This window comes from Anas acuta, chromosome 15, assembly GCF_963932015.1.
Source record: "Anas acuta chromosome 15, bAnaAcu1.1, whole genome shotgun sequence".
In the NCBI taxonomy this organism is placed as follows: domain Eukaryota; kingdom Metazoa; phylum Chordata; class Aves; order Anseriformes; family Anatidae; genus Anas; species Anas acuta.
Window position 1 is genome coordinate 9,889,695 of NC_088993.1, and position 14,006 is coordinate 9,903,700.

The 14,006-nt window shown below is 47.9% G+C and overlaps 1 protein-coding gene across 7 annotated transcripts in view; it reads right to left on the reverse strand.

Annotated features, from left to right (window-relative positions):
• SYT17 (synaptotagmin 17) overlaps positions 1-14,006 on the reverse strand; it is a 47,042-nt gene that overhangs the window by 19,685 nt on the left and 13,351 nt on the right. For all 7 annotated transcript variants that reach the window (XM_068699864.1, XM_068699857.1, XM_068699860.1 and 4 more), the window contains 2 exons: positions 4,061-4,181; positions 3,092-3,247 (listed from right to left, as the gene is read on the reverse strand). In XM_068699864.1, the coding sequence (XP_068555965.1) occupies positions 3,092-3,247; positions 4,061-4,181 (277 nt within the window). The remainder of the gene's footprint in view (positions 1-3,091; positions 3,248-4,060; positions 4,182-14,006) is intronic.

Consider the following 14,006-nt stretch of genomic DNA (forward strand, 5'->3'; position numbering starts at 1 on the left):
TGCGCTGTCTTTGGGAAAGCCACAGGAAAAACATGTACAAATTGTTATTACAGTGCACTGAAAGCCAGACAGTCTATTCAAGACAAAAAAAAAGCCACCACCACGGAAAAAATAATAATCATACTTTGTCTAGATAGCTCACCACTCTGCGGTGGAGCTACACAGAGGGAGGCAGGAGCCCCAGCTGATAGGGACTGGCACGACTCCACTGCCTTCAAATGAAGCCAAGCCAATGTAAAGACAGCTGCAGACTGGGTCCAAAATATGAAACCACAAAAAGGGCTCCTTTAAATTATTGAAGATGTACTTGATTTCTGGCTCCCACAACAGTTTTTGCAGCCCTCTATCCATTCAAAGCATCATCAGCCACCCTTCAAGCAGGATTATTTTCCTTTTCAATTGGACTTTGACTCAACAGCAAATTTAATTAACTGACCTAATGGACTGGAGCTGTGGATTGAAAAAATAAATAAATAAATAAAATCAGCTCCCACAAAACAAACAACAAAGAACCACCATTTCAGGAAAACAAACAAACAAACAAACAAACAAAAACTAGAGTAAAAATGTGGCTTGTGCTCCTGCTTTTTAGAGATGCAAAATACCAACAAGACCTCAGCTGTGCTCCTCATGCTGTGAGGTCCAGAGAGCTCCTCCACTCTGGCAACTATTTGCTCTTCATTGTCTTGTAATGGAAGATCCCAAAGCCCTTTACCAGTTTCTCTAACGTGCCAAGAGCAGGCTAGTGGTAAATGCCACCTTCCCCATCCCGGGACTTTCATTTCACTAAAACCACAAAGATCCACCTATCACTGTCGCAGTCCCTGCTGGTGACACATTTCCACCAGTGTCCAGAGACCGAATGTGGCTCTCAGCATTCACTGCTATGTCCCCAGGACCACCACATCCCCGTGATGCCACAGGTGTCTGCACAGGCTTCCTCATAGGTCCTCACAATGGGACAGGTCTCTGTTCCTCTGCTAACCAGACAGGAGGCTCACAGCAGACCAGCGAGCAGAAGACTACAAACAGCAGTGTGAGCGACACCTCTCTATTCTGGCACTCACAAACCCCTTGAGTGCCTGAGCTGATCTCTATACACTTGGCTTTTGGACCCTTCCCACAGGTACCTGCTAGCAGCTACTGCTGGAGACAGGACGGAGCTGCATGGAGCTTTGGTTTCTCCTGGAATGACAACGCAGGCTGATCTCAACTTGCTGTGTGACCTCGGGCAGTCTCTTTGCCTGATCCCTTCCCGTCTCATCCAGACGGCCATCTCCATGGTCACAACACCACTCACCTCCTGTCAGACAACAGAGTCCCAACTGCAGCAACGATGCCCACAGCTATGCCTTACACGCATCATCCCTCAGCAGCCACAAGAACTTGGCCCCGCTGCTCCTCTGCACACTCCTCACCAGCTCTGGAGCTGCCATTGACATTTCTGGATTATTTATTGCAACTTTCAAAGCAAGCACCGTGTTACTTAACAGCGAAGTGCCACTTAAAAGGCATGCCATTGAAATCCGGCTGCATTACGTATGGTTATGAATCAACTAGCTTCCAAGTGACTTATTTTAAAATACATCCATTTGCACACAACAACAAAAAAGTAAAATAAATCAGGCATTCACGCATCAATGCCAACTTCATCAGCTGCTGTGAGGAGCAGTGCATTCCATTCATCCTCCCTGATTGCGCAGAGCTGATACTGTTTGCCTTCTGTTGTTCTCTTAGAAAAAGGGGAAAACAAAGAAAAAAAGAATTTCACATCCATCACGTGAGCACCTGACAGAAGCTTCCCAGAACAAATTCATCACTGCACATGAAAGGTACAGTCAAGAACGATGTGCACGCAAAGCAGTGATTAATTAGGCTTTTTGCTGAAGAAATTTTTGTACTTGAAGGGTAGGATTTAAATCGCTGATCAGCATCACTTCTGCTATGACACGTTTGGAAACAAGCTAATGGGTTGGAATTAGGCTCGTGTGCAGGCTGTGACACCTGTATCTGCCACGTAAGAAATAAAATAAGAAAATACTTCAAAATATTTTCTTTCAGATGCAGATTCCTTTCTGTTCTTCAAAAAGACAGTGCAGTAATGGGTGGAAAGCTATGAAAAACAGAAGTAAGAAAAAAGGTTTGGGAAGCACAGGAACCCAGAGTGGCCAAAGGTGCAGGTATGTCCCCAGATCCACCACTCGGACCCAGGTCCTGGGCACCTGCAGTGTAGTTGCGCTGTGGGAGGAAAACCCACCACCTCCTGGGGGTCCCACATTTCCATGGAGCAGCAGAAAAGCCACCAGCCACAGTGGTCTCTACAGCAGTGCTGACTGGATGCCCACAACGTTGCCTCAGCTCTACCAGACCTACCCAGCTCCCAGCCTACAGCACATCCCCATGCTGTGCTACATTGGCTCTGAGCAGCACACCCAACTGCCAGTTTCTACTGAACATTTTCATGCCTAGAGAACAAAAATAAGAGATTCAGAATCCATATAAAGTAATAATTCCTATCCAAGCCAAGCATCTCCAGCGCTGGCAGAGCTCTCGTGTGAGGTTAGCACCTGCGAGGTCTGGGGACCCCATCTGCAGTGCTCCTCCGGGCTTGCCCCCAGATCCCAGCCTCTCAAAAACAGACGTATGAACGAACTCACTAATGGAAGAGGTGATGTCAGTGTCAAACACCTGTACCTGCCTAATCTCACAGGCAAAAGTTATCTTTGCCAATGCTTGGGCTTCAGGATTGCTCAGTGCTCCTCTCTCATTTGTCCAATTTTTGACTGTATGTCAAGTTGGCTACTGCCAAGAAGCATAATTAATGCACAAAACCATTCCCAGTGGCACCAATCAAATACAGAACAGACATGGTGCTTCTCCAGCAGCTCCAGCCTTCAGCTGGGAAAGGCTTTCACAGAGGACAGCATGCAGACTGAGCTTCCCTGGAAACTCCAGCGCTGGTCATCCCTTGCACAGCAGCTACCAGACAGGCACCATCCTGCACGGGTTCCTCTGCATACCTGCAACTACTTCTTCTTTCACCTCGGAGACAACCAAGGCCATGCTAGACCAACAACAGCAGCACATTTACCTGTGAACACCAAGCTGGCATTTTCCAGTTCTTCTTGGGGAACCTTGAAGCTGAAGGACTCGTTGTAAAAGGGATCTATCGTCCCTCGCATGCAGGAGGTTTTCTTGGTTTTGGTTAACTTCAGTCCATGAACGAGCTGAATTTTCACAAAGGGATCTGACAAAAACATGAGAGAAAAAACACAGGCTGCAAGTTACTGGTTTTATAAGCCGATGCTCCTGGTTTGGGAAGGTTCAGCACAGCTGGGCATGTGGGAACAGGGCAGGACCACGCTAGAGAACAGTGCTGGGAAAGGAGCAGGACTCGTACCGCCACACAGTGGAGAGACAAAAGTCGGGCAGCTGGCTTAAAAGTGCTCCCTGCTGAAACCACGCTGAGCACAATTAATGACAGCCTTGACTCAGACCAAATGCACTGCTCTTTCTGGAAAATGCCAATGTTCTGGCAGCAGCAGCAGCGGCTGGGGCAGGGAGTATGGCAAAAACCCATCAGGACATGTGCGTGAAGCAATTACCAGCTCAGAAACAGCAGGGAACAACGCATGGACACTGTAAAAACCTAACATTGCCTCCAGAGTAGCTAGTTACCCTAAATAAAACCATTGCAATATTAACATTCATGCAGTGCTTGGCACCTGCAAAACAGAGCACAGCCTTAAACGGGCTGCCTTACAGCCCAAAGCATCAGGGTAAACTGGGCTCCTGGTTTCTCGCTTCGCTCTGGGTCAGAGATTTTGACTTTAAGCAAGATGAAGGTATTCATACTCTCTATTTTAGCTCAGGGTAAGTGTTCTGGACACTGGTTATTGCTAGCTATACATATAAAATGAGGATCTGTTGCCTTGAATTAATAGGAACCAAGCATCTGAACCCTCCTGGGTCCCCCCCAAATTGCAGCCTTGCTGCCGGTCTGCTTTAGAAGCACACAGAAGCTGTGCATGAGTAATGTGAGAAATACCCTGCCCTTTACCTGAACCTTGGCTCATGTCTGTCTGAAGAAGCTGTTTTGCTCTAATGATGTCCACGTTCAGTCTTCCTGCGCTGGGTAGGTAGTTTAGTGACAACAGCAGCTCCCCCAGCTCGACTTCATTCTACAGGGAAAAGGCAATGTGGAAATTCAGAACAAAGCTCGGAGGGGAAGGAAAGAGCAGGAAGATAAATTAAATAAAACCCATTTGCCTGAGTGCCTGAAAAACAAATTTTAGTCACACTCTAAGCCGCAACCAAGAACCATCTGGTGGTATCTTGTGCTGAGCAGAAACAAGAAACGACACTACCCCCAGATGAAGGTCTGTTCCTTTATCCTCTGACCACTCATCAGCTTTTCAGAAGACACTGCAAAGAGGACCCATAAGGAAGAAGGAATACAGGGTCAGTAGTTTCTACCCCCCTCCACTTTGAGTAGCTCCAGGGGGTTCTCATCAGCCTCACCTCCTGATTAATGCACACAACACGGACCCCATTGGAGAAGGTCTTCTCCCCCCTCCCCAGCCCCCATGGACCACCACCAGCCACCTGGGAGCTTCAGTTATGGCTCAGGCAGGAGATGGTTAACACATCCCTGGGGCAAATAAATAAATAAATAAATCTGGAGAACTGAAAGCACTGCTCCTCAGACATGGCAGCACAGAACAACCTCTTCCCCTTAGCACACCCTGGCTCAGAGATGCTGCTGTTCTCGAGTGCAAAATAAGCACAAGGAAGCAATGCTGGAGGTGCAGAGCACACCCACCTGCCCCAGCAGGGCACCGCTCCTTCAAACTCATCCCAGGTCCATGCAGGAGCCCAAAGCTAGCTCTGCATCCCCAGTGGCAGCACAGGTCAAAGCCCAGCCTAGACATGACGGCCACTGCCCACTCACAGGAGAAGAGGAGCTGCTGCGGTACTGCAGTCATAGCGAAAGGCTTAAATATCTTTAACGGTGCCCCAAATATTAGATTACAGAAATCACAAAGTGACTGGGTAGGCAATAAAGAAAAAAAAAGCTCTGAGACACAGCCACAACCTGAGCTGGCGCCAAGAACCAAATTCATCAGCAGACAGGTCAGCACACCCGGTGCCCATGCCGGGCAGAGCTGTGAACACGAGCACACCCAAATTCCCTCCAGGCCCCCAGGTCCTCGGCGTGGCACGGGGCTGCACCCGCTGCCTGGCAGGAAGGCAGCACACCAGCAGCTCCTCCTGCCTGCCGGCCATTCAGCTCCTCACCCTACAAGCCCAGTGCTAAATCTGACGTCAGGTAATCACATTAAAAGTTCTCCCCCAGGCATTTTGTCTCCTCTGTTCCCGTTGACTACTCCCCGCAAAGCCGCAGGACGCGCTCAGCATGCAGGAGCAGGTGGCAGGCTGAGGAAGCCCTGCACCTCCATGCAATACAATACAATCTATTTTTATTTATTTATTTGCCTTCTAAGGAAAATATGGCAATATGCTGCCTAATCCTAAACCAAAACCACGTGCCCTACTCACATGCTTGACTGCCCCAGAGCCACGCCAGCAGCATCAACCCCAAACTGGCCATCCCGATGGTACCTCTGCACCCTCGCTACAGCCTCTCTCCCATGCTATAGAAAGCATCTGATTTCTTAACCCTAACCCTTTTTGTCACACCAACTCTTGGGTCACATTACGTGGCAGGATGTGATTACATAGCACACGGACTCCTCTTCACCACGTGCTGCAAGCCTTTCTGCTGCTGCTGCAGTATTTTTGCTTTTCCTGGAAGGCAACTTGCTTCCATCAGCCTTCATGAAGCCCCACATCACAGTTCTCTTCAAAATACGGTATTTTCAATTATTTCAATGAGAAAGACATTTCCCAACACCTGACCCAACACATACGCAGTGCTCACAATTCTTGCAAGGTCAAGCCACCCCAAAACAAACCGTTCTGCCCAACCATAGCACAAAGTAAGGATCTAGGAGAGCATCACATGCAAGGTAATTTAAATGACCAATTCTATCATCTTTGCTTTGACTTTCCCCCAAAACCTCTGACACATTTATCACTGAGAATGGTCCCCCAAGCAGGACCATGGTAGCAGACCTGGCCAGGAGCCCACAGCCAGAACAAAGCCGCCCCGATGCTGTCACTCGGGATGACTTCTCCTTCCCCCTCCTGGCTAACAAATCACAAGGGCTAATCTCAAAGTTCACACCTGGCTTGTAAAATCTATTACGAGCACAGTAACAGAACACTCAGCACCCACAACACACAAACAGGACCCACCTGAGGTATCCCTCAACCTCACCTCATTTTTTTATAACACCAACAATGTTTTTAATGCATCCAGGCTTGTTTTCTGCTCGCATTCACTGCTGTGCTGGGTTCCATACAGACTTTAATTCCTAGAAATTCAGGTACATTTAGACAGCACAAATTAGGAAACTAATTAGTGATGCTATTACCAGCTGGGAAGAGACAGTCAAACAGTTTAGCCTGTAAATATCAAACTCCTGACACAGCCAGGAGGCAGGCTGACACTGGGCAGGAAGGTAGGACTTTTCAGATCACCTCAAACTTAGAGTGCTGGAAATCCACAGTAAAATTTGGGGTAATTACTTCCAGACCCATCCATGGGGGAACCTGTGGACCTTAACCAAGACGTGCAGGAATTAAGAAGCTGCTCGGCCAAAGGAGAGGCTGCAGGAAGGGGTCTCCCTGGGAGGCGAGGGGAGGCTCAGCAGGGACACGCAGGTCTCGCCCAAGGGCCTGAGCCAATGAGAGCAAAATTGCTCCATTTTTCACGCCCACAAAAATCAGGCTGGGTACCCCTGCAGCCAAGCCAAGTTTGTTCAAAGAGCTCCTACAACATAAGCACCATGGTGCTGCCCAACATGAGACCTTGCTGGGGAAAGGTAAAGCTAAATCCCTGATTTTCAGCAGGACCCAACCTACCAGGGATATCGGCAGCTCCACAAGAACCTTTTTGACTGTTTGGGCATAAATTTAAGTGAGGAGAGATATAAAATACTTTATTTTGTAAGCGTGATCCACCAAAGTCAAAAAACTATAACTGGTTTTAATGAGTCTCAGCTCAGGCTTAAATTCCCAAATCCCAGTAGTGCCTTCTGTCTCTTGCTGCTTTTCAAGTGTGTCCAGATTTTGCTAATTATCTTAGGGGAGGTAAGGTACAAGCCAGCCCAGAAAGACCGTGGCAGCATGAGTGTGCTCAAAAACAAAGCAGCCCCACGGCAAGGCGGAACAACAAAAGTGTTCCCAGTGATAACAAAAGGTGCTTTCAGAAGGAAACCCAGCTCCCCAAATAGCTTACAGTATGAGTGACTCAGGCCTTTAAAAGCACTTAACTCGAGCAGTGAACTGCCTCTGATCCTATAAACACATTACTTCTACTTTAGCTGCAATGATCTAGGAAACACATCTCAAATCCTGCCACAGTGGCCAAGGGGACACCAAGCACTCAGGAAAACATCCATGGTTGGTAGCTACCATGCGTTTCTCCCCAGAACATCAGATGAGCACCTCCACCCCGTGATGCCCAACCACGCTCAGCAGCCTTCCCCTGCTGTTTGGCCACTTGTCGTTTGCAGTCATCATTAAACAACAGGCAAGGACCCAACTGGGTGCTCCAAGAAGCCCCAGACCCAAGGTGCACCTCCTCAGGTTTTTGCTCCCTGCTCTTTCCCCAGCAAGCTCACAGCAGGTGTGCCCTTGCTGACGTGACAGCCTCACTAATAACGCACACTGATGGCACGCTCTGTGTCGGACAGGGAAATGGGGATGTAGGCAGAGGAGCTGTTAATGGACTCGGTGCTCAGCGGGCAGAACAGACATAACTGGGGAGCTTCTGGAGTTCACCATACGGTGGACAAAAAGGACCCTTCTCATTACGGGACAGGCAGGAGACCCAGCTCAGGGATGGATGCAGAGGTCCCATGTGGCTGGTGGGGCCCGCAGGGCTGGCCAGGGTGCTCCTCCAGCACACGGACCTGCTGAGCTTGGGCATCCACACTGCGCTGCCATAACCACTGCCCCCGTGGCCACCGTGCTGTTTATAGGTATTTTTATCAGCAAGAACAACATCAAGACATGTCTTCCTGGAGAGACTCCAGGCACAGCAGCACAGCTGTTGTTCTGTGGCACACCAAAGCCTCCCCAAATCTCACCCCTGTGTTTCGGCTGAGCACAGAAGAGAGGGATGCGAGCTTAAGCACAAGACGTGTCACCAGCACATTGGTCATGGCAGGGGACGGAAGCTTCGGAAATTTCCTTTTCCTCCATCTTTGCATCGGAAAACTGAAACGCTGCTGGCTTTGCCTATGTGAACACAAGATGTTCACAGAACACAATGTGCAGAGGTGCCCCTCAGGCACGGCTGCGCAAAGGCATGGTTGAGTTACCATTATTATGCTGATGACGTGCTGATTTGTGCTGAGATCCCAGATGACCCTGGGAAAGCAATTTCCTGTTTGATTAGGTGCCTAAGTGACACAAGCCTAGATGTCTGAGACTCTCCTGATGCTCTCATTTACATTTCACTCCTGGCTGTTCCCCTCCACAGCCTATTTCACAGCCAGCCTTGGGCTCGCCTTGATCCAGAACCTTCTACCTTTACTACTTGGGATGAACCAAACACACAAAGGATATATTTTTTTTCCTCTTCTGTCCTCTTGGAAACACAACAAAGCTGTCCCAAGGGAAAGAGAGTTTTTAATTAATGCCACTTGCACATCTTGTTTGGATCTGGGCAATTCCTTACTCGCAGCCCCCCTGAGCTGTTCGTTTCGTACTGCTACAACACCAGCAAAATCCTGCAGCTAAAAACTCTCCCCAGTTCCCGACGGGAACCAGAGCACATTACATCAGCACAGACATCTATGCAACGCTCCTAATGAAGTTTCAGATTGATTTTCCTCCTCAAGGTTATCTGTGATGATACCTCCAGGCACAGCAGAAAACTGATGGCTTAGAACAGTTTGCTCTAACAGGCTCTCTACAGCATCCCGTGACACACAGCGATCATTTCTGGAAGGCTGGGCTATTAAGGACCAGAACCTGAAATACATACACACACATATATACACATATAGATAGATAGATAGATACACACACACACACCCCAACGGAGAAGAACGTTACCTATCTAACAGAGGCTGAGTAGATACATGATGAAGAGAGTCACAAAATCCTTTCTGAAGTCTTTGCAAATTCACGTGGCCACAAGGAAACCATTTATTCCCACCCACCCTCCCAGGAGATACTGCCCATCTCGAGGTTCTCTGATATTTTTGAGTTTTCTGGCAACAGGACAAAAGCAGCTCACAAACAACGTGTTCACAGGAGCCGTGGCACAAGTCCTGCTTCTACAAACACACACCTTGGGGTAAGGGAGGTTAGCAGGCTTTTGCTCTCTGCATGGCACCTGCAGCGATGCTGTGGCTGGAGCAGTTCCCCCAGCTCTGCCTCTTTGCCAGACCCACCAACATCCTCTATAATGACACCAGCGAGGAGAAGCAGCTTCTCATTTTCACCTCGCATGGGGAGGCAGTGCAAGGGCAACTGCCCACAGGGCAGTGACGAGTACCTGGAGGAAGGACTGTTTCTGATCCGGATCCCTAGGCTGTACGAGTCAAACAGCCCTGACGTTTCAGCCATAAAGCAAGGATCCATCTGGGAACCTGAAACAGGAGCAGAATGGCTACCTGCCACTTGCTCCCACCAGCAACTGCAAGTGGAGGTATCTCTGATTTGCCTCTCTCATGAAAAAGCCTCCAGGCACGAGATGGAAGGCTTCCTCCAGAGAGCACCAGCACCTCCTCTGGGCTCCTCCTCAACAAAATAATTCCTGCAGTATCGCAGTCCTCTGCAGAAAGGGCAAGGAGTGAACGACACACGGGTGAAGGGAGGAGGTGGCTGAGGTGACAGCTGGAAGCAGAAGAGACAGATAAGGGCAAAAAGAGAAAATGTTCAGAAAGAAAAACTTCCCAGTGCTGGAGCTTTAAAGACTGAAAAAAGGGAGGAAACCAACCAACCAAAAAACACAGCTCAATTTTTTTTCCCAGGAAAAAAAAATAGAGAAAAGATACAACGAAAAACGGAAAAAGCCCTGACAATGCTCACTTCCATATTTGATTTCCTCCAACTCTGTTTTACCAGGATGGAGCCTCCTTCCACACCAACACACACAAGGCTGAACCAAATGCTGTGCCAAGGCTCTCTAAACAAAGTCTCCGGACACCTTTCAATTTGTCCTATGCCTGTATGAGAGATGTGTGCTGGCAGGTTTTTTTAATAATACCCCGTGCTACCAAGCACAAATCATAACATGTTCCCAAGGATGGCTCCTTCTCAGACTGCAGTGGACAAGCCCAGGAGTGTTGGTGCCAGGAACAAACCCGGTGCAGGCACAACTGCAGGGCTCCAAGCAGCGTGCCAGGGCCACCTGCCTGCACGCCACAATTCAAGGTAATGTGCAAAAGAACTGCCCCAAAGTGAATCATTACCTGAATTTCAAATTCCCTTCTTGCTTTTCCTTCCCAGGCAAGGCATGGTAAGAACAACAGTACAATGCCTGCCGTAGGCTTATCCCTGAGATGGGAATCAAAAACTGTAGAGCCCTGCCACAGGAGAGCTATTTGTGCAGCACATGCTGTTTTGAATGGACAAAGATGACAGCTCCTTAAAAGACTGTCACTCTACTGCTCTCATAGTATGAAGTTAAAAAAGCAAGTCCAATACTTATCCCCTCTATTATAGAAATGGCTTAATTTGAGGGGAGAAGGAATCTTTGTGCTATTTTCCCCAACTACGACCACGCAAGTTTTTTTCTTTTGCAGAATGATCTCCAAGCTCTCATTACTGCTGGTCTAAAACGTTTATTCCTGCCTACTCAAATCTGCCAAAAGAGAAATGAATCATATGTCAATAAAACTTGGGGTCCTGAACATGTGTTTTGGAATTAATCTTAACAGAGAAATGTGTGAATCTGAGCACAGCCACGGCAAGGGCTGCCAACTTCATTCATGGTAATTAAGCAAAGCCACACACATTTAAGGGGATATTTAAGGAGCGCAGAGCGTTCCTATGGGGACTGGACTCAGTGCTCCTCCATGAGCAGCTACTGCACTTTAGAAACACTCTAATTATCCTAGAGAAGAAAAAAAAAAAAAGTCATCCAGAACTACTAGGGATAACGAATTTGGCAGTACCTGCACTGACATTTCCTACAAGGAGTCAGACCTTCTGCATATTTGTTGGCCTTGATCATATACTGGGCAGCAGCTCACCTGTGCCTCCGCTTTGAACACAATCCCACCAAATTCTGTACACACTTTCCAAACAAAAAAACGTGCTTCTGTACAGGCACAGTCTTTCACTTGATGTTTAGCATTGTGTTATCTCCTTGCCCTGGTTCCTCCAGAGGACTGCTCGCCCATATTCAGCTTCTCTGCTGACTCAACAGGCTCCTGGTATAACAACTGTATGCATCCTGGTACAATGAGCAGCCTGGTTCATCCGACTGGCTAGACCCAAGGTAACTTTCAGGCTGTCTGTTAACAAGCAGCTCTGTGAGGGGGTAACGGAGATGTTCTGGCACCAAACACACCGTGCCTGTGCCCACCCGGGAGCTGCACACCCCAACGCACAGCTTGCAGGAGCTTATCCCAGTACAACCCCAGTGTTACTGTGGAGTTACTGCTGCAGGAGCAGGACCACGCCTCAGTGCACTGCTGGCACCCATTCATGGTCCTGTGCTGAGGCACAGCCCCACCTCTGGGTTTGATGGGGCTCACAGTGAGGGTGGGACCAGGGCTCAGCACCTGTCCTATCAGCACGTACCTTGGCAATGGTTTCCAGGTAGCAAAGCAGATGGTTATCTTAGCTGAGCCCATTTAGGATGCTTTCCCTGCTCTTCTGCAAACCCTGTCCTGTCCCACCCCACCAGGATGAATCAAAACCCTTCTCCTCAGCTCCTGCTGCCTGGATTCACTTCCCTCCATCTCACCACGCTTCAGTCTATAAATGCCAGTTAGAAAAAAAGAAAAACCACCACATATTTTCTGTCTTCCATCTTTACATTTCTTATCTACGCCAGTCTGTCTTTCTCTCCCTCTGTGGCTGGTTTTACAAGCACCTGTTGCAGAGCTTTCTTCCACGCGGGCTCCATCACTGGTGGCGGAGCTGCTGCCAGCTGCTGCTCAGCCTTGCAGCCCCAGGCAAGCCAGCCCAGCCTGGAAAGTTTTCATCACCTAATCATCAGGGCAGCACCACGGCAGCTCTGTTTGGCTCTCAGAAAGCCCACGATACCTTCTGTAAAAGAAAGTACCAGCACTGGTGGGTTGTTCTGTCCCAGTCTATCCTGATCTCACTACACAGAATGCACTTGGGCAGCCCCAGGTTCAACCAACATGAAGTGAATAAAGGCTGCTCCACAACCAACCAAGCAAAACAAAGAGAAGTATTAAAAAGAAAAAAAGTCAGCATGTCAAATCTATCATATCAAAGGCAGAATCTTTCAATTGGCAAACAAAAATCACAAATTTCTAGCCTAAGCATTACTGCTATTGAAAGGCATTAAAATGCAGATTTTCAAAGTAATAAGCTTTATTGTTTTACTGCTTCCAAGATTTATTTTAACCCTTTGATCAATGCTTTTATCTTTAATCTGCACAAGCAGAAAATGAACCCTAGTCAATGAGCTTTAAAACCTTATCAGTGAGAAAACATGGAAAAATGATACAAAACATCCTCGCTGGATGTCCTGGTACAAGCACTGCTATTCTCTTTGCAGTCTGCCAGTTAGCTAGTGCCCAGCCAGAAAGAACAAGGAAATATGAGAAGACACTTAACTAAAGCCACAAAACAAGGCACTTAACTGACTGAGATGCAAAGGATTTTTTGGTTAAATTAAGATTTGACTTGATCTGCTTGCTATCTTATGGAAAAAGTCTTGTAAGGTTAAGCCTGTCCATTCACAGGGAGTTTTCTTTTTCTCGTTAATTTTATAAAAATCAAAATGCCAATTCCTGCATAAATAATTTAGCTGAAATCCTGCTGGAGCAGCCAGCACTGCTGAAAGCAGCAGCAGCTTTTCAGTGAAACTTTGGAGAGGCCGGAGGAAGGGCTGGCTCCAGGCCAGGCACGTGAAGGCTGAGATGGTCTTGGCGAACCAGGGTAGGCATTAGCTGTGCGGTGACTCCAGGTTACTAATAAAGAGATGCAGAATGCACAGACGTGTTTGTCATGCAAAGGCAAAGAAAAAAAAAAAAAAAAGCAAGGCTGCATGGTATGAGTCACGAGAGGATAGGAGGAATGCAAAGAGACCTCTGTCCTCAGATATATCAATGCTGAGCCCATGATGAACCACCAATACCAAAAAGAAAAAAATAATCATGTGTATTCATGAATAAACATTTGGGAAAAAAGGTGGTGAGGGGAACCCAAGAATATCTGTTCTTGTTTATTTTCCTTATGCACGTTTGCCCCTGCCCCTCCAACCATCACGCAAAGCAGACCCCAGCACAGACACCAGGGAGCCCACAGTTTTCACTGGCACTCAATTTTCAGAGTTTTCCTTTTTGCATGAAAAAATGTCCTGGCTAATCTCATAATGCTACTGTTTCGACTCCAGCAAATCCAGCCAGCTCTCCTCCAGTTATCAGGGTCTTGCTTTTCTTCTCCCAGAGCTCTGAGGAAGCACAAAGCTCTCTCCAGTTGCTGTGCACCCAGAGCTGGGCAGAGACCTCACTGATTGCACACAAACACTGCCTGGCTGGCTTTTCTTCCCACCAGCACCCGATGACAAGTTCCCACTCCAAATCATCCTCTCAGACCCACTATAAACCAGAGGCAAGGTCAATAATTTCTTGTTCATCTCATCCAACACTTGTGGCTACGACACCCTTTTGTGGACACACAAAAATCAAAGGAACTGTGAACTGTCCGTGTTCACATGG